At 46.7% G+C, this 25,678-nt stretch overlaps 1 protein-coding gene across 1 annotated transcript in view; it reads left to right on the top strand.

Annotated features, from left to right (window-relative positions):
• The window catches only part of Polr2F (RNA polymerase II subunit RpII18), a 57,174-nt gene that overhangs the window by 13,063 nt on the left and 18,433 nt on the right, over positions 1 to 25,678 (top strand). The window contains exons 2-3 of the mRNA XM_068359872.1: positions 261 to 324; positions 21,568 to 21,656. Of these exons, the coding sequence (XP_068215973.1) occupies positions 261 to 324; positions 21,568 to 21,656 (153 nt within the window). The remainder of the gene's footprint in view (positions 1 to 260; positions 325 to 21,567; positions 21,657 to 25,678) is intronic.

The following is a 25,678-nucleotide window of genomic DNA, read 5'->3' as shown; positions in this document are numbered from 1 at the left end:
AGGCTTTGTCCTTGCACCTCTCGGTATTAACTAAGTATAGTACCTTTTTAACGAATCAACGGTCATTCCAGTTTGTGATGAAGTTATCTCCTATCGTAAAGGACTCCTGTTTGTACAGCTAGGAAAATTACAAATTACTTTTAAAATTTTTTACATTATCTTCAGGTATTCTGCATTCATTGCCTTGCTACTGAATTGTGTTAGTCTTATTGTATTTATTGTAAAAACATTGTTCTTTATAATGTATCATTTATTTTCAGTGTTGGTGATGAATTTGAGGAAGTCGAAGAAGATGAAAACTTGGATGACCTTCAAGAGGGAGAGGTAATTATTGAAGTCCTAGCAGTTTTGTATCAACTTTTTTTCATTCATGCAGTATGTATTATCTTTACTGACTGTCCTGGAGTATATCCAGTTTAGTTTCCTGGTCATCAGATGCAAATTGAAATGAACATAAGTAAACTGAAATCAAAGAAAGACAGATTATGAGAACGGAATATGCAATGGAAGTTGAAATGTCAGTGGAAGGGGAAAGTATTAAAGAGGTGGAATCCTTCAAACATTTAGTAACTATGAGAGTTTAATGGAAGATAGTAAAAAGCAAATCAAACAATGGCTACGTTACGTAAAATTTTGAAATTAAATCGCCTGAAATTACATACTGTATAAAAATCAGGCTATATACTGGTATCAGTTTAGTAAGATCGGTGTTACTGTATGGACATAAGTCGTGGTATGACAATGAAACAATATCCAACAAATTTTGTAGATTTGAGAACAAAGCACTTAGAAGAATATTGGGAGTTAAATGGCAGTACAGGATTAGAAATAAAACCAAGAGAGATTACTCAAGTACCATATGTGGGTGAGATCATGGGGAGGGGTAGATGTAGATGGTTTAGGCATGCCCTTCGCACTCCCCAAGAGAGATTACTTCACCAAATGTTTAGCTGGGCTCCACAAGGCACTAGAATAGTTGGAAGACCCAGGCCTACATGGCTGATGACCATGAAGTGTGAAGTAGGAGATGATTGGAGATGTATTTATTTAAAAGCTCAAGATAGACGACTGGCGAAATCTAACCGAGGCCCTTTGCGTCAGTAGGTGTAGGAGGAGATGATGATGATGAGATTGAAATCAACGAGTATTACATACGATATGAAAATTTGAACTAATGTTTGTTCCTACACAGATGCAGACCATTGTCCTCTACATAGGAGAATGAAAACAGTGTTGCTGAAAAATAGGAGTTGAAGTTTATAATGAGGTATCGCCAACTATCCAGTTGTGGGGAAGCATATCCCCCTCCTCCTTGCTGGCTCACTGACAAACCGCTTTGATAGCAGGCATCAGCTGTGAATTCTTGTTGACTAACTATTTTTTTTTTCTTTTCCAGCATTTAGTGCCTGTGACTTTTTGGGGTTGCCTGGAGAGATTCGGATGTGCTTAGGGGTGCCGCCCAAGACCTGAGGTACCTTCAAGAGCACTAAAGACACAGATCCTCATCAGTTATGCCTGTCCTGCAGAGGACACTCCATTTCAGCCAGGCCTCCCCATGTGACAACTGTCGGGAGTGTCACCCTCCCTTTAGGAGAAAGATGGTAGGAAGAGAAAAACATTTAAAAAAGATTCTCCCCCTTTGGGGATCATCCTCAAGGCCCTACTTCCTTCTTCCACCCCTGGTATTCTGCCCTCCAACTCTTCTCCATTGGTTCCCTCCGGATGCCAATCGGACAAAAATGGTGACCCTTTAACCTTAGGGCAAGCTTTGCAGCAAAGAAATCCTTCCATCCTCCTAGTGAAATGGGTGGGCCTCCTCCTCAGGAGGAGCCTTCTACCCTCTAGGTTGATGATGACATACCTTTGTTGTGGCCCTCCTTGGGACTTTGGGATTCGCTTTCCGAAGAGTGGCTGAAGCAGGCCCTTTCTTCGAGACCCCACCAGTAGCATAGCAGTTTGCAGCCCCTGCTATTGAGGATGTCGTCTCATCTTTGTCTTTGAAGAAGCCTGCCATTGTCTCCTTACCACATTTGGAGACTTCTGAGGGAGACATTAGCTCCCCGGAGCATGCTCGTAGGGTTGTAACACAACTTTGGTCAGATCCTCCTTCTTCGGAGGAAGATTGAAGACACTCCTCACGTAGTCAAGACTTTTCATCTCCACCTCAACAGAGGACTTCAGGATCTTCCAGAAACTCTCCTCACCCTGACGAGCTTCTCCAACACGTGCCACAACCAGTTGAGCTTCTCCAACACGTGCCACAACCAGACGAGCTTCTCCAACACGTGCCACAACCAGACGAGCTTCTTCAACACAAGCCTCTCCCAGACGTGCTTCACCCAGACACGCTTCTCCATCATGTACCTCTCCCAGACGTGCTTCTTTATCAAGCATCTCTCCCAGACAAGCCTCATCAAGAAGTGTTTCATCCTGACAAGATATTCCTCCACGGGCATTAATCAGATGTGCTTCATCTGAACGAGCTTCGCCTAAACGCACTAGACACACTGCATCTGATCACGCGACATGCGCCTTTCTTGAATAAGTTAGACACGCTTTACCTAAACAAACTTCTAAGCATTTTTCCCGGACAGATAGTGCTTCACTGAGGCATTCATTGCCTAGATGCGCTGTTTCCAGATGTGTCACTCCTGTGGATTCTCCAACTCCAGGACCTAAGGTAGCCAAGACTACTGTTCCTGTGGAGTTTGATCCAAGGTTTGTTGATCTACACATAGTGGCTAACAAGGTAGACAATAAGAGGCATTGAAGGAAAAAATAGCAGAAAGCCTCTCCACAGGGTGAATGGATATGGATCTCTGTTTCCTAGGGAAATCACCGTTGCAGACTATTATTGGCTTTCCCCACTGGAATTTACGACTTCCACTTAATTCCCCTCATTTAAGAGACGGAGGAAGGATAACATTCAATGGCAGCCTGCGGTGGCCTTAGACCTTCAGTACACCAGCGCTCACCAGTGTCACATCAGCACCTTCCAGCACTCCAACGCTTCCCAGAGCGTCATCGCTCTACAACGCTTCAGCACACTTTGATACATCAGCATTCGCCTGTCCTTCAGCACCTTCCAATGCCCCAGCGATCTCCCGATCGCCGGCGCGCTCCAGCGCATTCTCGCCGTTCCAGAGATCAGCGTTTGCAAACTCGCCTGCGCTCGCCAGCACGCCTTCGCTCGCCAGCGCAACAGCGCTCTTCAGCTCATCAGCGGTCCCCTGCGCAGGTGCGCTCTCCTACACGTCAGCGCTCTCATTTTCAGCGACGTTTTTTTGCGCGTTAGCGCTCTCTAACTCACAAGTGCTCACCTGCGCACCAGCGCTCTCCTGCGCAGCGCCTTACTGCGCGCAAGCATTCGCCAACACACCAGCACTCTCTCGCGCCAAGTCTTAGAGCAGGTTCCCCTGGCTTCAAAACGATCCCACAGGCGAAAGAACCTTAGATTTTGACAGGTCACCGTCGCCCCATTACCCTCCCTGCAAACACATTATAATGTGACCACTGGGGAAAAGGAATGGAGGCTCCATAGAAGGGTCCAGGATCCTGAAGATTCCATCTTTGAAGGCAAACCCACCACCACAAACATCGGTAGAGACTCCTCGCAGGGAACATTCGGTCCCTTTCCCTTCATGGGATCTTTCTGACAGTGCATAACTCAGCAAGCAGCCATGGTCAGAGCAGTGGTGCAAGCCTTCTGGCCTGCCATGTCATCTCGCTCTTCAGAGACCTCCCATCCTACGGCACCAGCAAACCACCTGTTAGGAACCTCGGCTTCATCTCCCCTGAAGAGGAAAAGAGGAGTCTCAGATGCTGTTACATCCCCTTAGGTGAAACTAACTCCTGTTAGGCCTTTGAGGCCTCTCCTTCCTGTCTCTCCCGCCGAATACTCTCATTCCTCACCTCTACCGAGGGAGTCACGGGAGGCTCAGACTTCTCCCTTCCACCTTCGGAGGAAGTTTCCTCTCGCACGGAGAGTTCTCCACCACCGTCGGAAGTCAGGAGGGACAATCCCATCCAGCCTTCGATGCTTGAATCCTACCTCCTTCCTCGGAAGGAATCGAAGGACTCGAAGACTCCCAAAGTCCTCTTCAAGGACCTTTAGGCCTGCAGGAACCACCAGTCACTCCAGGGATGCCTGTGACCCACCCCGAGAGGAAGACTTCGCTGCTAGTCCCGCTTCGGAGGGGGAGCAAAAAGAGTCGGTACATGCATCTGGCAAGTCCTGACTCATTAGGGTACTCGACGGGTTTACCGTCCAGCTCTTCCTCTCTATCACTCTCGGGAAAAACTCGCCAAGGGAGTCTCTCGAGAGATGGTCTCTAGCCGTCAGTTCTCGTTCTCGGAAACTGAGATCCTCAACCAGGAGAAGGTCACGAAGTATGCCATGCAGGCTAGTTCGTGGCTTGATCTTTGGTTGGGGACCCTGGGAATCTTGGTATGTACCGAGGATTTCTCCAAGGAATGCACTAGGGAAGCGATGGAAACTTTCCTTCTCTCAGACACTCGCACCATCGAGTTTCTCACCCATCAAGAGTCGAACTTATGGACAAATGCCATCCTGAAACGTTGAAATACTGCGTCTGAGAGATTCTATCAGTAGGTCCTGAATGCCGAGATCGCTAGGCTCAGGAACTCCTCTCTAGAGAGATCCTCTCTTTTTTAGCCAAAGTACATGAAACATGCCGCTGAGAGATGGATTAAGTCTCACCAGGACTCCCTCTTCCACAGGGCTTTGACATCCAAGCCCTATAAACCACCAGCTGCTCAGCAATCCTGTCCAGCTAAGACTACAACGAACAAGACAGCAGCGAAGACAGTGGTGTCTAAAAAGCCCGTAACGTCCATAGACCGGAAAGGCACTAAGTCCTCCAGGGGAGGGAAATTGCCTAGACGGAGCGGCCGAGGCCATAAACATTTTGAAAGGCATTCCCCCATTTGTCCATCAGTAGGGGATGCCTATAAAGTTACTGGGACAGGTGGAAGCAACTTGGGCCCGAACCCTGGACAGGCTCCGTGATTCGTTCAGGGTATCGCGTCCCGTTCACAACATCTCTCCCTCCCCTGATCAGGAATCCAGTGTCAATAGACTCCTTAGCAATGGGATCAACAAAGGGGGTAGCCCTCCAGGCAGAAGTCCAGACCCTTTTGAAAAAAGGCACTCTCCAGGAATTACTCTAAGAGTCCCCAGGCTTCTTCAGTCGACTATTGTGAAAAGGTGTCTGGAGGTTGGAGACCCGTCATCGACCTCTCAGCTCGAAAAAAGTTTGTCAAGCAAACTCCGTTCAGCATGGAGACGGCAGACAAAGTCAGAAGGGGTAAGACCACAGGACTTCATGTGCACACTGGACCTAAAGGACACAAGGAGGTACTTTTTGTAGTCCATATCCCATCTAGCAGTAGAGATACTGAGATGGGCCAAGATTCACTTGATACCACTATCGGCACGCTTCATCCTAGGCAAAAGGAATGTGCTTGTTGACAATATGAGCAGAGCATTGCAGATAGTGAGTACCAAGTGGTCTTTGAATCATCCAGTAGCCAACCAACAAAGTCCTGACTTTGTGGGGTTCTCCGACTGTGGACCTCTTAGCAACAGCCCTGAACTTCAGACTCCCATTGTACTGCTCCCCAGTCCCAGACCCCAAGGCTCTCGGGCAAGATGCATTTAAGTAGTCGGTTGGCCAGGGCACTAGCCACCCGTTGAGATACTACCACTATAGAGTTATGGGGTCTTTAGACTGGCCAGACAGTACTACATTGGATCCTTCTCTCTGGTTACATTTCATTTTTAATTTTCCTCCACATACACACACACACCGACTAGTCTGGCCTGTTCTTTACATATTCTCCTGTGTCCTCATACACCTGAATAACACTGAGATTACCAAACATTTCTTCTCTCAAGGGGTTAACTACTGCACTGTAATTGTTTAGTGGCCACTTTCCTCTTGGTAAGGGTAGAAGACACTTCAGTTATGATAAGCAACTGTTCTAGGAGACCACCACTCCAAAATTAAACCCTTGTTTTCTAGTCTTGATCAGTACCCTAGCCTCTGTACCATGGTCTTCCACTGTCTTGGGTTAGAGTTCTCTTGCTAGAGAGCACACTCGGACACACTATTCTATCCTATTTCTCTTCCTCTTGTTTTGTTAAATTTTTTATAGTTTATATAAGAGATATTTATTTTGATATTGTTACTCTTCTTAGAATATTTTATTTGTCCTTGTTTCCTTTCCTCATTGGGCTATTTTCCCTTTTGGAGCCCCTGGGCTTATAACATCATGCTTTTCCAACTAAGGTTGTAGTTTAGCAAGTAATAATAATAATAACAACGGCGGGACGACATCAACGTTTACGCCGTTCCCCTGTTCTATCTGATGAGGAGGGTACTCGACAAGGCAAGAACATCGGTCAACCTCTCAATGATTCTCATAGCTCCGCTATGGCATCATGCGGAACGGTTTCCAGACCTCCTGCAACTCCTGATGGAGTCTCCAGGAGAACTCCCTCCACGACACGATCTACTCAAAGAACCACATGCCAACATTTACCACAAAGCCCACGCTTGGAGACTATGCAGCATCTCCTCACTCAGAGAGGATTTTCATGACAAGTTACGAGAAGGATGTCAGGATACATGTGGAAATCATCAGCAGCAGTCTACCAGGCAAAGTGGAAAGTCTTCTGTGGTTGGTGTCGTGGAAGGGGTATCTCTCCTCTTGATGCCACTATTCCAGAAATAGCAGAGTTCCTTGTGTATTTGCGTGAGGAAATATGCTTTTCAGTCTCGGCGGTTAAAGGCTATCGCTCAGCCTTAAGCCTCGCCCTTAGACTCAACAGAATGGGCATTTCCTCATCGCTAGAACTTACCTTACTTCTACGGAGTTACAAACTTACCTGTCCTCAGTCTGAAGTGAGACCTCCTTCATGGAACGTGGTTCAAGTTCTCAGTTTAGAGACCTCCCTATGAACCATTACGCCAGGCAACAGATCACCACCACACTTGGAAGACGGTGTTCCTACTAGCTTTGGCGTCGGCCAAGCAAGTCAGTGAACTTCATGGTCTCTCATACGACATTGCCCATTCAAGGGGATGGGGAGAGGTAACATTCGGCTTTGTCCCTGAGTTTGTAGCCAAGACTCAGAATCTGGGAGTGGGGGATCCCCGATTCGACTCTTCCTGGATTTTGAGTCTCCGCTCTGTAACTGATGATCCTGATCATGTCTTACTCTGCCCAGTGAGGAGTTTGAGGCTGTACCTCAAGAGAACAGCCGCGGCCCGTCCCCGTGTATCTGTACTTTTCGTCAGCACAGTGAGGAACAAGAGGAGGGTCACTAAAAGCTCTGTCTCTGCCTGGATTCGCAAGGTCATAGACCATGCCCTGAGTCCTGACCCTCCTCCTTCACGTCGCCCCAGAGCTCATGATGTCAGGGGCGTAGCTACGTCTCTGGCATTCAAGAGAAACTTCTTTGTGATGCAGGTTCTACAGGCTGGGGTGTGGAAACGTCAGAATACGTTCACAGCACACTACCTGCAAGATGTGACCCACAGGAGGCTTGATACATTTTCTATCTGCCCTGTGGTGGCTGCTCAACAGCTGGTTTAATGCCTCAAGCTCCTTATTGGACAAGTAGCAGAAGGTTGAGGGCACTGTTACCCGGTTTTAATCTGCGTGAATGAAAAGGTTTGGCTGGCACTTATTCTTTTCTTCATCCTATCCTTCTTGGGGAAAGCAGCATCCTGTGTTCTCTGCTGAAGCTTACCTCAAACCACTGCAGGTAAACCATGCTTCCTTGTGTACCTAGTACTAAGCTAATACTGTTGCGTCCCCATACCTTGGCGATGAGGTATTGGGAAAGTCGTGGTCTCGAGTTTTTCCTACAAAGACTCGCAATAACTTTTACCTTGATAGTCATACTTCTAAGCATCTCCACACACAGCTTGCGTAGGCCGTGGACCTTGTGTAGCAAGGTTTAGCGAGGTGCAGGGATTCTTTATTTTTGGTACAAACCTATTCAAAATAAGGAGCCCCTGGGTAAAGCCAAAAGCCAGTTTGGCAGGTATGTCAACCCTCCTGATGGGTGAGTCACCCCTAGTAAATAGTGTAGGTTTGTACTCCAGTTACGGAACAAATGACAAATTCGTAGGTTATTTGTATTTTTCTGAATGATACAAACCTTTTGCTATTTATACAAACTTACCCGCCAGCACTTATCCCCTTGAAGTCCTACCTCCAAGCAAAGTGAGCTAAATCACTGGTGTGTGAGAGGGAGCAAGCTACCCCCCTACACCAGCTAACTAGCGGAATTGATAGTTAACCCTTGCTGAAATTGTAATGGCTCGTCTTTTCAGCTTTGCTAAAAGTAATAACCCTTAATAAATAGCTAAAGGTTTGTATCATTAGAAAAAATGCAAATTATCTACGAATTTGTCATATTGTACTCGACTTAATGGATGAGGAAGAAGGAGGGTCATCCATAATCCAAAAAGGTTCAAAAACTTTGAAAAACAAAGCAGAAAACTCCCAACCAAGCAACAATATGACAGCTGTAAGAAGGAATGGAGAACCAGCGAACGTGTTTACAGTAACACACTGATATCAGAGTTGTAACGGCTCTTTCACATATCCAATCCTATCCCATATCCTTCGAGACAAGGACAGGATAGCTGTGGTTGTTTTAAACATGTCCATGTCACATACATGATATCTTTCGGGATATTTGCTCTGGGGGCTGTAACCCTGTGATACCTCTATAAGTATAATTCTCTGGTGTATCACTCGCAGGAAATATCCCAAGTATAAAACTGCCTAGAGGCACTTTTATCAGGATGACATAGCTCGAGCCCAAAAAAGCCGCTTTGTTTGTATTTCAATCGTTGTACGATTATTTCTAATTACTCTGTAGTTTGGAAGGATTGACTTAACATATAATATGCTCAGTATAATCCTATATTATAGTTGTGTGTTTAAGTAAAATAAAAATAAGAATTGTTTTTATCTTTACAGTGAAATCATTTGCTTTTGTTCAACTAGGATTGTTTACATTTTTTTTTTGCCTAGCGATGTTATAGATGGTATTTTTAAATATAAAACTTACCCGCTGGTTATATAATGGCCAAGTCCCTGGACACCCCGGCAGGAAATTCAAAATCTCTTGCGCACCTAGCGCAGATATGCCAGGTGTACCCCAGCGCTCTCGCGGTACCACAGGTAGAACTATGCCCAACCAATTTAGATTTTCCCTGCCGGCGTAGCCGTCGGTTCCTTTGGAAATTCTTTCTCGCTTTTTACTCTGTTTGGACGTTATTTGGTGATGTATTAACGTTTTTTGAGTTTAGGCTTTCGCCTTTTTTCTTTTATTTGAATGTGATCACATATTTATAACTTAAAAGGAAAGATTAAAAGGTTTATCGACCTATTTTAAACCTCACGAAAGCATAGGACGAAAGGTAAACTTCTCGTCCATTGATGACGTCACAGCCTTATGTCGTAGGCTATAAGTCCGTCTTGCTTTTACAAAGAATTATAAGTGACTACTTTCGTTTGAAATATTAAGTTATAAATTTAATTAAAGGATTATCTAAGAAAATTTTATCCTTTTAATAGTTTTCTTAAGGTATTCTTCAATCTGTTTGCTAAGATTAACTAGCGTTCAGTTGTTAAGCAGTTATCAGTATTGTTACAATATTACGATATTTCGTAGAGATTTTTATGAATAGTACATTCTTCTTACTTCTCAAGTTTTTAGTTGTACTATATAAAAGGAACTTTTTATTTTGAAATTAATTGTTCCTGTCAGTATTTTCCTTAGTCAGATATTAAAGGAAGTTAATTTTCTCTTAATGTTTATACGAATCGATGTAGTGCACGATTCTATTTATCTTTGTTTCCATAGTGGAATACTAAGATCGTTTTTATATTAAGATGCTACTACAAGCAGCCAAAGATATGCCATAATTATGAAATATATGGTAAATGTGCGTATTTTGACGGATATGGAGACGAATGCTGAGATCTCCATCCCAAAATATGCAAAAACCTATAAGAAGGAAAAGGATACAAATTCAACAAAAATGTCGATATATGCATCCTGCAACCATGAATGAAAGTAAGAACACTCAGCAAACAAAAGAAAAATGAAACAAAAAAACAAGCTGAGAATATACCGCGCTATGCACTAAAGGCCCCAAGATATGATGCCTTTCAACCCAAATATGCACAATTAGAGCCCAACTACAAAGAATGCATCTATAATGCCAGGGGTTGGTGCAGATATGGGGATAATTGCAGGTATACACACAAAAATAAATATGAAGGCGAAAGAGCAAATATAATGTAAAAGTTGGATTTTTTAATGGCCGAATTCCTGGAAATGAAGAAAAGAGCATCATATCAGAACAGGAAGGATGCATGGGAGAATCCATATTATTACCAATGTTAAATAATGGGGATGAAACACAAACCATAATAGTGTTGAATGCACAGGGTTTAGTCACGAGTAACTCTAAAAGGAAAATAGAGTTCTTAGAAGAACTAACCCAAACAGAAAAAAATAGATATATTAAATATAAGTGAAACATGGCTTGTTCCGTAACCGAAATACAAACCACGCTATTTACATGGGGTTTACTTTCGGCGTAGCTGAAGTGACAAGCCATTAGATTTTAACGAGGGTTAAACTACCCCCGCGCTAGCTAGCACGGGGGTAGGGGAGGGGTAGCTAGCTACCTCTCCCCCCTCCACACACCGGAGAGCTGCCTCACTTCACTTTTGGCCCGGACGATGTACAGACGTTTCTGTTCCATCCTCTCTCACACCCTTTGCCCGCAGTGTCGAGTAGTGATAATCTGTGTATGGAATGTCGGGAGTGGCCTACCTCCCAGTGGGAGAGGTTTGCCCGGCGGCGTAAGAAGAGTTCTAAGCGAGACCGTTCTCCCTCAGGGACTGCCCTGGGGAAGGAAGGCTCAAAGGACCCTTCTTCCGTTGCCCGAACCTCCTCCGAAGCTCCCACTCGTTCGGTCTCTCGTGAGAGGCCGCCGAGTGGTAACGTAGGCCCTTCTTTTGTTTCCCAAACTCGGGGTGCGGGAGAGGGCGTTACCTCCCATAGCGATATTATTGATTTTGTAGATTACGATCAAACTGTTTCTAACGATGATCTTTTCCAGCTTTGGGCTTCCTTGGGGCTTAAGGGCTCGCCCTCCAAGGAAGCCCTGTTTGATCTGATCCAGTTGGGGGCAGCTGTCCAACAGTCGCCGGTAATACCAGAGGTAGATCCCCTGGCTATTGACGACGTTGTTGTGGCAGAGGCGTCCGATGGGTCTGGTCAAACCCCTGCTGCTACTGTTGCTGTTGTTGCTGAAGGCTCAGGTTCCCCCTCCGAACATCCTTCGAGGGGGAAGCTGGGTCCAACGGTCTCTCCTGCAAGTGTTGCTCCCCCTCGGGGGAGTGCACTAACAGAGACTCCTCTTCGGAGGACCGACGATGCTGATATCCTGCCACGAGGTCGTCTTCGCCGTAAGGCTCGCCCTCCTCTTCGTCGCCGAGGCCTTCCTTCTCCTTACAAGGGAGTCAAGAGGCGCCTCCTCTTCGGGTCGTCATCCTCGTCGTCCCCTGTGAAGGACTTCTCGTCGGGAGCAGACCGTAGCAGTAACTCCTCTGGACCTCTCTGCAGATCGTTCGTGATCTCCTGCGCCTGCCAGATCTTCCTTGCTTACGCAAGCACCGGTCCCTTCGGGGCAGAAGGGCTTATCTCACAATGTGGGTGAGGCCTTCCGCGCCAGGTTTCACCTGCGCGCCCTTCAGATGCGCGCAAGCGCCACCGCTCTCCTGACGCCAGCGCCCGCCTGCTCGTCAGCGCTTTCCTGCTCGCCAGCGCTCTCCTGCTCGCCAGGCGCGCAAGCGCTCTACGGTACATGAGTCGTCAGACTCTTCTCGCCAGCACTCTCCTGATCGCCAACGCGCCCCTGTTCGCCAGCGCTCTCCTGCTCGCCAGCGCTCTCCTGCTCAGCGCACGCCTGCGCGCACGCGCACTTCAGCTCCTGCTGCGCACCCTGCGCGTCAACAGTCTCCTGAACACCGTCATCCTCCGGCGCGTCAGGGCACTACTGCACGCCCAGTTCCTGATGCGCGCCCACGATCTTCTGATCTGGGCGCAGGCAAGGACATTGTTCCTTTGCCTCGCCAGCGTTCCCCTATGCGGCGACCACAGCCTGCTCTCTAGTCTCCAGCGTGCACTAAGGTGCATGCGCGCCCATGAGCCAGCTCCTGAGCCCGCCCACGAGCCAGCTCCTGAGCCTGCCCACGAGCCAGCTCCTGAGCCCGCCCACGAGCCAGCTCCTGAGCCCGCCCACGAGCCAGCTCCTGAGCCCTCCCACGAGCCAGCTCCTGAGCCCGCCCACGAGCCAGCTCCTGATCCCGCCCACGAGACTTCACCTTCGAGACCATCAGCCACGGCGCGCCATCCTACGCGTCAGCGATCTCCTACGCGCCAGCGTTCTCCTATGCGCTCGCGCGATCCTTCGCCTGCGCGCGAACGCTCACCGTGCCCACGCGTATGATCACCTCAGGGCTCCGACTCGCCCACGCGCCAACTCACCTGTGCGCGGTCGGTCGCCCTCGCGTTCCACGCGTCATCGATCACCAGCGCGCCAGCGCTCGCCGACGCACCACCGTTCGCCAACGCGCTTGATCTCGCCTAGGCTCCATCGTTCACCTACGCGCCATCATTCTCCTGATCGCCAGCGATCACCTAGGCACTCGCGCTCACCTGTGCTTTCACACACACCCTCACCTACACGCCCACTCGCCAGTGCGACAACGCACCCACTCGCCCGCGCGCCAAGTCGCCAGCGCGCCCACACTCGCCCGCGCCCTCATCTCTGCGACCCAGCACCCACGCGCGACCCAGCGATTCTGCCATCGCGTGAGTGCCAGCGCGACTCGGCAATTCTGCCATCGCGCGAACGCCAGCACGAACCAGTGATTCTACCATCGTGCGAGCACCAGCGTAACCCCCAGCGCGATTCCCGCCGGGTTTCGCAGCGCGCCTAGCCTTGCGAGGTACCGGGGCCACGTATTTCAAGATCGTCCTCGCGATCACCATCGCGAAAGTGCCGAGCACGCGCCCAGGAGCAGGAAGAGTCATCGGAGAGGTCTGGACAACATTTGTCTTCCCTTTCTTCTTTCCAGGCAGGCCCTGTAGTATCCACTCCGAAGGATCAACCGATCCCCTTCCCTCCAGCGGGGATCGCTGACACTGTGTCAGTCAGCCGCAAGCCTTGGTTCGGTTCCCTGATGAAAGCGGTGGTGTAGGCTATGAAGCCAACCCTCGCTGATCTGGGGGGACTGAAACCCAAGGCTCCCTCGCCCCCGCTGAAGAGAAGGAGAGGAGTGGATTTCTCGGTGACTTCTCCCAGGGTTAAGCTGGCTCCCAAGAGGTCCGTCGGGAAGGCCCCTTTTCACTCGCAGATGATTTCTCCTCCTGTGGACGAACCTTTCCCGTCCTCGGGAGAATCCAGTGAGGTGAGACACTCCCACGGCACCAATGGGAGGAACCCCACCTCAAGGAAGAGAAACGTCTCGCGTAGGAGGGACCTTCCAGACCTCTTTGCTGAAGTCCTGTATCCCTCCCAGGAGGGAACCCAATGATTCCAAGACGTTACCCAAATCATCGTCGAGGTTTCGTCCAGAGCCATCCCTTCCCCGGGAGAACGTCCGCGTGTCCCCCCATGAACAGCCAATGGGGACAGGAGACTTAGCTGCCAGTCCACAAGGAGGAGAGCAGCGCGAATCGGAACACGCCTTCTGGCACGTCCTTGGACTAATGGGGCAACTCAATAGTTTCAAGGACCCCGAGACCGCCCCTCGCGAAGGCAAGGATACGGTCCTGGACCAGGTTTATGGCATTCAGAAGCCCCCCAAGACCAGTGCAGCCCTGCCCTGGTCTCAGGGGGTGAAGAGCGCCAGGGACAAGGTCGAGGGCCAACTTTCCGAGCTCGCCTCCTCCAGCCGTTCTTCTGCCGGGAACAAGCTCCTCCCACCTCCTCGCATGCAGCAGAGGAGGTACTTCGAGATCATGGAAGAGCCTTGTTTAGCTCTTCCCCTCCACCACTCCGTAGAAGAGCTTACCTGGGGTCTCTCTGTAGAGAAACTCAACACCCGGCAGGTGACGTTCACGGCGTCGGAGGTCCTGAGCCAGGAGAAGGTCGCGAAGTGTGCCATGCAGGCCACTTCGTGGCTGGATGGCTGGCTAGGGTCTCTTGGCATCCTATTGCGCTCTGAGGACTTGTCCAAGGAGAGCAATAGGAAGGCCCTGGAGACCTTCCTCCTCTCGGGCATGTGCTCCATCGAGTTTTTAGCTCGCCAGGTCACTAATCTGTGGGCTAACTCGATTCTCAAGCGTCGTGATGCGGTGACCGAGAGGTTCCACCCGAAGGTCCCCACTATGGATGTCAGCAAGCTCAGACATTCCTCCATCCTTGGAGGAAACCTGTTTGAGCCCAAGAACGTAGAACGGACAGCTGAGAGGTGGAGGAAGACGAGTCACGACTCGCTCCTCCAGAAGGCCCTTACATCTTGGCCCTACAAACCTCCAGCTCCTCAACAACAACAGCAGCCTCGCAGGACACCGAAGCAGGCTCCGGCAGCTAAGACCAAGGTGTCTAAACCGCAGCCCTTTCCTGTCAAAGACAAGAAGGGCGGAAAGTCCTCCAGGGTAGGCAAAAATCCTAGAAGGAGCGGCCGAGGCCGCAAGCGCTAGGATTGGCAATCCCCCTGCGTGTCCACCTGTGGGGGGATGCCTACAAAGTTGTGTGCTCAGTTGGCACCAACTCGGGGCCGATTCCTGGACGATCTCTGTGATCGGACAAGGATATCGCGTCCCGTTCATTTCATCTCAACCTCCCCTGACAGCGAATCCAGTGTCGTTGAGCTCCTATGCCACGGGATCGGCAAAGGGGCTAGCCCTTCGGGCAGAAGTCGAGACCATGCTCAAGAAGGATGCTCTCCAGGAGGTCGTGGACGGCTCCCCAGGCTTCTTCAGTCGACTCTTTCTTGTAAAGAAGGCATCTGGAGGCTGGAGACCTGTCATCGACCTCTCAGCCCTGAACAAGTTTGTCAAACAAACTTCGTTCAGCATGGAGACAGCAGACACGGTCAGACTTGCAGTGAGACCGCAAGACTTCATGTGCACACTGAATCTGAAGGACGCGTACTTCCAGATCCCAATCCATCCGTCTTCCAGGAAGTACCTACGATTCAGCCTAGACAACAAGATCTACCAGTTCAAGGTGCTGTGTTTCGGTCTCTCCACAGCACCTCAGATGTTTACCAGAGTGTTCACACTGATACCTTCGTGGGCGCACAGGAACGGCATCCGTCTCCTCCGTTATCTGGATGACTGGCTCATCTGGCAGACTCTGAGTCGACCCTTCTTCGACACCGAGACAGGCTTCTGGGAATTTGCCAAGATCTAGGGATCATGGTAAATCTCGAGAAGTCCTCTCTGCTCCCAACACAACGACTGGTATATCTAGGTATGATATTAGACACCGATCTCCACAGAGCCTTTCCATCAAACAACAGGATAGCAAGGCTGAGGAGGGTTGCAAAGCCTTTCCTCAGTTGAGAAGATCTTCCAGCCCAATTGTGGTTACATCTTTTAGGTCACCTAGCCTCCTTGGCCCGTCTGGTTCCCAACGGCCGCTTCAGGATGAGATCCCTGCAGTGGCGGCTCAAGTCCCGGTGGGATCAGGGCATCGATTCCCCGGACTTCCTGGTCTCGATAGGACCTGCGGAATGGACGGACCTGCAATGGTGGCTGACCGACGACAACCTTCTAAAGAGAGTGGATCTTCTCGTCCTTCCCCCGGATTTGATGCTGTTTTCGGACGCATCAAAAGAAGGGTGGGGGGCCCACGTTCTGAACCAGAGGGCCTTAGGCCTATGGTCAGAATCAGAAAAGTACCTCCACATCAACCTGCTAGAGCTGAAGGCCGTTTCCCTGGCCCTTCAACAGTTCCAACAGACCCTGGCAGGCCACTCTGTGGTGGTGATGAGTGACAACACCACGGTAGTGGCTTATATCAACAAGCAGGGAGGTACCTTTTCAGAACAGCTATCCCATCTTGCAGTAGAGATACTAAGATGGACAGAAGTCCACTCGATACGTCTATCAGCTTGCTTCATTCCTGGGAAAAGGAATGTGCTCGCCGACAATCTGAGCAGAGCTTCGCAGATAGTGAGTACCGAGTGGTCTTTGGATCCTCAGGTAGCCAACAAAGTCTTGACTTTGTGGGGTTCCCCGACAGTGGACCTGTTCGCGACAGCCTTGAATTTCAAGTTGCCGCTGTACTGCTCCCCAGTCCCAGACCCCAAGGCACTCTGGCAAGATGCCTTCCAACAACGGTGGGACAACATCGACGTCTACGCCTTCCCACCGTCCTGTCTGATGAGAAGGGTGCTCAACAAGACCAGACTATCGGTCAACCTGTCGATGACCTTAATAGCTCTGCTATGGCATCATGCAGAGTGGTTTCCGGACCTTCTGCAGCTCCTGACGCAACCCCCGAGAGAGCTTCCCCCACGACACGAGCTACTCGGACAACCACATTGCAACATATTCCACAAAGCCGTAGCATCGCTTCGGCTTCACGCCTGGAGACTATCCAGCGTCTCCTCACTGAGAGAGGCTTTTTGCAACAAGTTGCGGAAAGGATGTCTCGACACCTGCGAAAGTCATCCGCAGGGGTCTACCAGGCGAAGTGGAGAGTCTTCTGTGGTTGGTGTCATGGGAAGGGTATCTCTCCCCTCGATGCCTCTATTCCAGCAATAGCGGAGTTCCTCGTTTATTTGCAGGAGGAAATGCGCCTTTCTGTCTCGGCTGTGAAAGGCTATCGCTCAGCCTTATGCCTTGCCTTCAGGCTGAAAGGAATAGACATTTCCTCCTCGCTGGAACTTTCCTTACTCATACGTAGCTACGAGCTTACCTGCCCTCAGTCGGAAGTGAGACCGCCTCCTTGGAACGTGGTTCGGGTCCTCAGGGCTCTGAAGAGACCTCCGTTCGAACCATTACGCCAGGCCTCTGACCAACACCTGGCTTGGAAGACAGTATTCCTGCTCGCTCTGGCTTCGGCCAAGCGAGTCGGTGAACTTCATGGTCTCTCATACGACATCGCCCATTCAAGGGGATGGGGGGAGGTAACGTTCAGGTTCGTCCCTGAGTTTGTTGCCAAGACTCAGAACCCTGGAGTGCCGGACCCACGGTTCGACTCCTTCAGGGTTGTGAGTCTCCGCTCCGTAACAGATGACCCAGATCACCTGCTACGCTGCCCAGTAAGAAGTCTGAGACGTTATCTGAAGAGAACAGCTGCAGTCCGTCCCCGCATGCAAGCCCTGTTTGTGAGCACGGGTAGGACGAAGAGGGTCACCAAGAATACCATCTCAGCCTGGATTCGACGGACCATCCATCATGCCTTGAATCCAGACCCTCCTCCGTCACGTCGCCCTAGGGCACATGATGTCAGGGGCATCGCCACGTCCCTGGCCTTCAAGAGAAACTTCTCTGTGACGCAGGTTCTACAAGTTGGAGTCTGGAAGCGTCAGACGACCTTCACAGCCCACTACCTGCAGGACGTTACCCACAGGAGCCTCGATACTTTTTCTATCGGCCCTATGGTGGATGCACAACAGCTGGTCTAACCTCAGGCTCCTTAATGGACAAGTAGCAGAAGGTTGAGGGCACTGTTACCCGGTTTTAGTCTGCGTGAATGAAAGAGTATGTCTGGCCCTTACTTCTTTCTTCATCCTCCCCTCTTTTGGGGAATGCAGTATCCTGGGTTTCTGCATAGCTGACCTCAAACCTCTGCAGGTAAACCATGCTTCCTTGCAGTCCGTCCCCGCGTGCAAGCCCTGTTTGTGAGCATGGGTAGGACGAAGAGGGTCACCAAGAATACCATCTCAGCCTGGATTCGACAGACCATCCATCATGCCTTAAATCCAGACCCTCCTCCGTCACGTCGCCCTAGGGCACATGATGTCAGGGGCATCGCCACGTCCCTGGCCTTCAAGAGAAACTTCTCTGTGACGCAGGTTCTACAAGTTGGAGTCTGGAAGCGTCAGACGACCTTCACAGCCCACTACCTGCGGGACGTGACCCACAGGAGCCTCGCTACTTTTTCTATCGGCCCTATGGTGGATGCACAACAGCTGGTCTAACCTCAGGCTCCTTAATGGACAAGTAGCAGAAGGTTGAGGGCACTGTTACCCGGTTTTAGTCTGCGTGAATGAAAGAGTATGTCTGGCCCTTACTTCTTTCTTCATCCTCCCCTCTCTTGGGGAATATAGCATCCTGGGTCTCTGCATAGCTGACCTCAAACCTCTGCTGGTAAACCATGCTTCCTTGTGTTCCTAGTATTAAGTACAATACTGTCGCGTCCCCCATACCCTGACGAGGTGGTATGGGGACGTCCTAGCCTAGAATTCCATATAAAGGACTTCAGGTCAACTTCCTAGGACGAGTTACACTTCATCTCTCCACACACAACTTATGTAGGCCGCTCGTTTCTTGCGTAGCAAGAAACTTGCGAGGCGCAGGGACTCATTTTCTCGAAGTGCTGTGCACTCGGATTCTGAGTCCCCGGGTAAGCAAAAGCCAGTAAGGCTGGGGACTTTCCATCCTGCCTAAGGGTAAGTCACCCTATGTAAATAGTGTGGTTTGTATTTCGGTTACAGAACAAATGACAAATTCGGAGATAATTTGTATTTTTCCTAACCATACAAACCTTAGCTATTTACACATATTTGCCTGCCAGCCCTGTCTCCCAAGACAAGTCCTACCTCTAAGTGAAGTGAGGCAGCTCACCGATGTGTGGAGGGGTGAGGGGTAGCTAGCTACCCCTCCCCTACCCCCGTGCTAACTAGCGCGGGAGTAGTTTAACCCTCGTTAAAATCTAATGGCTCGTCACTTCAGCTACGCCGAAAGTAAACCCTATGTAAATAGCTAAGGTTTGTATGATTAGGAAAAATACAAATTATCTCCGAATTTGTCATATTCCCAAACATATAGATCAGACAGAACAAATAGGAATCAAGGGGGAACCGCAATATATGGAAGAGACATAAATCAAGGAAAAGTCTGAAAAATAAAGCAACACAGAATGTGAATTGATTGCGGTAGAATTTGAATTTGAAAAACTAGTGAATATTGTAGTTTACAGACCCCCAAATACTAAGGAGTTTGACATAATAAGCAGATTTTGAAGCAAAGCAAAAAATCTATTTTTGGGTGAGATGGCCATGCCGTCCTGATGGAAGCTTCCTATTGGCAGCTTTCTAAGGGATATTTGGCTACAGTGATACTCCCAGAGAATTGACCATAGGTCTCCAGAATTCTAACTCCTGGTGCAAGTATCCTTAAAGTTTTTCTTAAGGATATCGCATAATATCAGGGGACATATATCTTGATATGACACATGGCAATCTTTACCCCGAATATAGTTTTCGCTCTGAGGGAGAAGAGTGGGGAAATTGAAGGAGAGCCGTTATCAAGGTTACCCTTCCTCCCCTACTATTACAGGGCCCAAAATGGCCGCTCATTCCTTGTAGCATTGAGCATGGTGCTACAGATAGAGTAGTTTTGGGAGGGGATTATTACATAATCCTTTTCTTAGAAAAGGAGGATGGGTCCATCAGGACGACATGGCCATCTCACCCAAAAATAGATTTTTTGCTTTGCTTCAAAATCCGTTTTTTTGGGCTCAAGCCATGTCGTCCTTATGGAAGTTTACCAGAGAATTGCTTGAAAGTACTGTATCTGTGGGTTTGTATAAGTGCCTCAACCTTGGGTCAGCTTCTATATGGTCATTCAGACTACTGAAATACTGTATATGACGATACCATTGTACGTCATTACCACTAAGCATGGAACAATGTTAGGGCCTCCTGCCCCTGTAGGGAAATGTCGTACTCGACAATAGAAGCACAAGGTTTGTATTCATATAGGAACAAATATAAATATCATTTAGATCTTTTTGTTCATATGATTAAGTACCTTAAGTATGAACTTTACTTAGGAAAATAAGTAAAAGACTCCGGCTAAGTTTATTTAGCTACATACGGGGCGAAATAAGACGCAAAGACACTTCACCATTTTATTAAATCGATAATCAAATGGAACAGAAGGTGTATTAAAATTTGTAATAGAATTATACATTCAACATATACAAATAAAAATATTTTCTACCTGAAAGGGAAGAAAAAATTAGTGGCCACTCAAAATCAGTTGAAAAATTATCAAGATAATTTTACTGTAAATGTTGGATAACTATCAACTCTGTGTACAAGTGTACACATGGCACTAGTGTCATTGGTATAATTCTGCACCTAAAAAGAACAGTCCTAGTGTCACCAGGGTGACACTCAATAAAAGGGTATTGCACTGGAAGGTGTCAACACCTTTTCACCCGAATTTAAAAGTCCCAATCAATTCACTGTTCATTGCAGCACTAGACAGGTTTCACCACACTACCTGCCGCCACCACAAAATGTTTCAACACGTGCACTTGCTTCGCATAATGTTTATAAAAAACTCTGGAGGATTTCCAACCAGTGTATGAGCGAAGACTCTCAAAGTCCATATACTGAAAGAAGTTCAGTGAGGAAGCAATTTTTCTCGGATTGTGACCTGCGGGTGTACTATCAGGATCTGCTCTGCGAATGAAGTAGGTGAGCTTTGCCCTCAGTTGTTTTAGGGATAAGTTTGATCCTGAGGTTTCGCCTTTGAGGAGCTGTCCTCACATTAAAGTTATTAAAGCTAAACCAACTCACTCTGTATCATCTCTACTACGTAAGAAATCAGAATTGTATAAGCAAAAAAAATACAAATTACTTTCAAATTTGTCATTTACCACGCTGAATGACAACGACGAAAATATTGCACCATATGAAGAAGCACCTGCTGAAGTGGTGCTTTGAGAAGAGCAGTAGTGCTCTTTGCTGTGCTGTACATTTATCTAGCTATCATAATCTACATTTGTTTATTACTGCAAAGCTAATTGTCATCATCATCAGTCAAGTTTTAGTATTTACCTTCACTGTTAGTGTTTAGGCTTTAATTTTTTTTTGAGTATGAAAGGATGTGTTTACCGTGAGCGTAAGTTTTAGTTGAAAAAGTGTTTGAGTGTAGATAGGGTTACAACTGCAGGGAGAGTTTATGAAAGCTTGAATTTATAAAGATAAAAAAGTATGAAAAAATTATCAAAATGAATAGAGTATACAGTTGGGTACTGTTTCTACTCATGGTTTTTTTTTGCTTGTAGGCAAGGGAATACAGTACTGTAGATTCTCTTTTTAATAAATTTTTAGTTTAGATATAATGAAAAGTTACAGTAGAATTATTTTTTTTTATAAATTTTTAATTTAGATATAATGAAAGATTGAGACAAAAATATTGAAAATAATTATAATTTCTTTAGCCCTTTTGATTATTTATCTAGTAATACACAAATGTTATATCAGATTTAATATTGGACTTCATTAATTTTCTTTGATTTGCAGGAAGATGAGAATCAAATGGAATTATTGCCCGCTGGTGAAGGTCATCAAATTCCTGTAACAAAACGAATAACAACACCTTATATGACTAAGTAGGTATTTTATAAATGATTGGTTGCAGGAGTACTTAATATATTGTCAGTTGGCCCACACTAATTTTCATTTGCTCCATCACTAATGCAAACCCTCTCACTCTTTATTAGGGAATACTGTATACTTTCGGCAAACCTGAAAGACATGCCTTAACACTTTTAGCGAGGTATAACTACCACACCGGTGGTTATGAGGATAGGGGGTATTACCGGCTATCCCGCTTACAGTACACACACCTGTGTTCAATCGTCACTTTTGTTTTTTGGCTCAGAGGAGTGAGAACGTTACGTTCTCTCACCCCCATTACCAAACTGGCCTTATAGCTTGACTCGTTCTGGAATTGTCTTGTATGCAGAGTCTCTCTGCTTGTAGACTCCTGTTATTGAGTGTTGGGAGTAACCATCCTCCTAGAGGGGGAGATTGATAGGCGGCAAAGAGGATGTCTAAGATATTCTTTTTTTCAGGGTTTTCCTCGAAGGCGAAGAAACCCCAACTTCCTTGGCCATTGGCAAGCCCTCCTCTTTGACTCTGCTCACTTGTTTTCCTCTGGAGGACGGTCGTGTGAGAGTGATGACCACTCTAAATATAATGCACCAGTAGAGCGCTCGACTCCGGACAAACCTCAGGTGTGGACATCGTTGCTCTCCTTAGGAAGCAGTGGCATCTACCAATGGGGAAGACTTTCCTGTTGCTGCAACTCCTGCCTTCCTTGGGGCTTTTGGGTCTCCCTGCTAAGAAATATTTCGTTGAGAGTCTAGAATCATCTGGGTCTCCCTCATTACTCCTAATGCTGGAGTAGGAGGGTTACCCAGTAACTGCTTGAATGAAAGCAGTTTCTAGAGTCTACAGTTTTTTGGGGTCTTCCTTGTTCCTCCTAATGTTGGAGTAGGAGGGTGACCCAGTAACTGCTTGAATTAGCCTAACGAATAAAAACTAAGCATTTGCAGTAAGCTTAGGCAAAAAATCAATTGCTTAACACCTTATGAATAATAGTTTTCACCATTTGTTGTCTTTAGTTTGATGGAGTTGTAGCTGTTGCTTAGGAACCTAGCCATATAGCCTTATGTGCTACAGTATATCCATTTCTAATAGGTCCAGCTTGAATTCTGTTTTTAGTAAAATCCTAGGTCTGTTTTCTTTTTCTTTGCTTTTATTATTTTCTTTACATGAGAAGCATAATTTCCATATCGGTGCTGTAGCTGCTGATGTTCATAATTGGCGCATAGGGTCTTGGTTAATTCAATACTTCTCCATTCATCTCCTGCCTTGCGTTTCATAATCCTCAGCCATGTAGGCCTGGGTTTTCCAACTCTTCTAGTGCCTTGTGGAACCCAGCTGAACGTTTGGTAAAATAATCTCTCTTGGGAAGTGCAAAGAGTATGCCCAAACCATCTCCATTTACCCCTCATCATGATCTCATCATCATATGGCACTCAAGTAATCTCTCTTATAGTTTCATTTCTAATCCTGTCTTGCCATTTAACTCTCACTATCCTTCTGAGGGCTTTGTTTTCAAATCTACTAAATCTATTGGAGATAATTTCATTATCATACCATGACTCATGTCCAGAGAGTAACATCGATCTCACTCAACTGATATATAGTCTGATTTTTATATGTAATTTCAGGCGATTTGATTTCCAAATTTTACTTAACCTAGCCATTGTCTGAATTGCTTTTTTCAATCTTTCACTAAACTCTAATTCTAAAGACCCTGTATTGGAGATCATAGTTCCTAAATACTTGAATGATTCTACCTCATTAATCCTTTCTCCTTCCAATGATATTTCATCTTCCCTTACATACTTTGTTCTCACCATCTGTCTTTCTTCTATTTATCTTCAGCCCAACTTCGTGTGATATTTCATGCATTCTTGTAAGAAAGAATTGCAGATCCTGTGGTGTTGTGATAACAAGGACAGCATCATCAGCATACTCTAGGTCAGCTAAATTCTTATCACCAATCCAGTCCAATCATTCTCCACTATCTCTGACTATTCTATGCATTACAAAATCCATGAGGAGGATAAACAATATAGGTGACAACACATTCCCTTGGAGAACTTCGCTGTTCACTGGAAATTCATTTGATGAGACTCCATTAACATTAACTTTGCACACATTCTCTACCGTCTCTGACTGTTCTATGCATTACAAAATCCATGAGGAGGATAAACAATATAGGTAACAACACATTCCCTTGGAAAACTCCGCTGTTCACTGGAAATTCATTTGATGAGACTCCATTAACATTAACTTTGCACACATTCTCCACCATCTATGCATTACAAAATCCATGAGGAGGATAAACAATATAGGTGACAACACATTCCCTTGGAAAACTCCGCTGTTCACTGGAAATTCATTTGATGAGACTCCATTAACATTAACTTTGCACACATTCTCCACCATCTATGCATTACAAAATCCATGAGGAGGATAAACAATATAGGTGACAACACATTCCCTTGGAGAACTCCGCTGTTCACTGGAAATTCATTTGATGAGACTCCATTAACATTAACTTTGCACACATTCTCTACCGTCTCTGACTGTTCTATGCATTACAAAATCCATGAGGAGGATAAACAATATAGGTAACAACACATTCCCTTGGAAAACTCCACTGTTCACTGGAAATTCATTTGATGAGACTCCATTAACATTAACTTTGCACACATTCTCCACCATCTATGCATTACAAAATCCATGAGGAGGATAAACAATATAGGTGACAACACATTCCCTTGGAGAACTCCGCTGTTCACTGGAAATTCATTTGATGAGACTCCATTAACATTAACTTTGCACACATTCTCTACCGTCTCTGACTGTTCTATGCATTACAAAATCCATGAGGAGGATAAACAATATAGGTGACAACACATTCCCTTGGAGAACTCCGCTGTTCACTTGAAATTCATTTGATGAGACTCCATTAACATTAACTTTGCACACATTCTCTACCGTCTCTGACTGTTCTATGCATTACAAAATCCATGAGGAGTATAAACAATATAGGTGACAACACATTCCCTTGGAGAACTCCGCTGTTCACTGGAAATTCATTTGATGAGACTCCATTAACATTAACTTTGCACACATTCTCCACTATCTCTGACTGTTCTATGTATTACAAAATCCATGAGGAGGATAAACAATATAGGTGACAACACATTCCCTTGGAGAACTCCGCTGTTCACTGGAAATTCATTTGATGAGACTCCATTAACATTAACATTCCTCTTGTTTTTTTTTTTAAGTTTTTATAGTTTATATAGGAAAGATTTATTTTAATGTTACTGCTCTTAGAATATTTTATTTTAATTGTGTATTACTTATCTTGTAGTTGATTTATTTCATTATTTCCTTTCTGCGCTGGGCTATTTTCCCTATTGAACCCTCTTGGGCTTATAGCATCTTGCTTATCCAACTAGGATTGTAGCTCAGCAAGTAATAATAATAATAATAATTAATCTTGCATTGTTGTTCAGTTCTTTATGCGATGTGGCATAAGATTATTCCATTTTTTTCAATATTAATCTTACCCGATGATCATGTAGCTTTCAACTCCGTTGCCCGACAGAAATCTACGGTCGGGATACGCCAGCGATCGCTATCCAGGTGGGGGTGTACACAACAGCGCCATCTGTGAGTAGGTACTCAAGTACTTCTTGTCAACAAGAACTCAATTTTTCCTCTGTCGTGCCGCCGGCAAGACCTACTTGGATACGCTGTTGATTCTGGAGTTATTGTTCACGTTTTGGTGATGTATTTGCTCTAGAGTTTAGCCTACGCTATTCAGGAAGCTTTATCATTAGCTTAGCAAGCTTTTGGAATTAATTTGGATTAATTGTTAACGAACTTTGCTAGATTTTGGAATCCCCCCTTGACTACTTCTAAATTCAAGATGTCTGACCAGTCTCAATTACCTAAGTACAGGCAGTGTAGCGTTAGGACTTGTGCTAGGCGTCTTCCGAAGGCCTCTATAGATCCTCACACCGTATGTTCCAATTGTAGG

Source organism: Palaemon carinicauda, chromosome 36 (genome assembly GCF_036898095.1).
Source record: "Palaemon carinicauda isolate YSFRI2023 chromosome 36, ASM3689809v2, whole genome shotgun sequence".
NCBI classification, from domain to species: Eukaryota; Metazoa; Arthropoda; class Malacostraca; order Decapoda; family Palaemonidae; genus Palaemon; species Palaemon carinicauda.
Note: the sequence above shows the minus strand (reverse complement) of the source record. Positions and strands in the feature narration are given on the sequence as shown.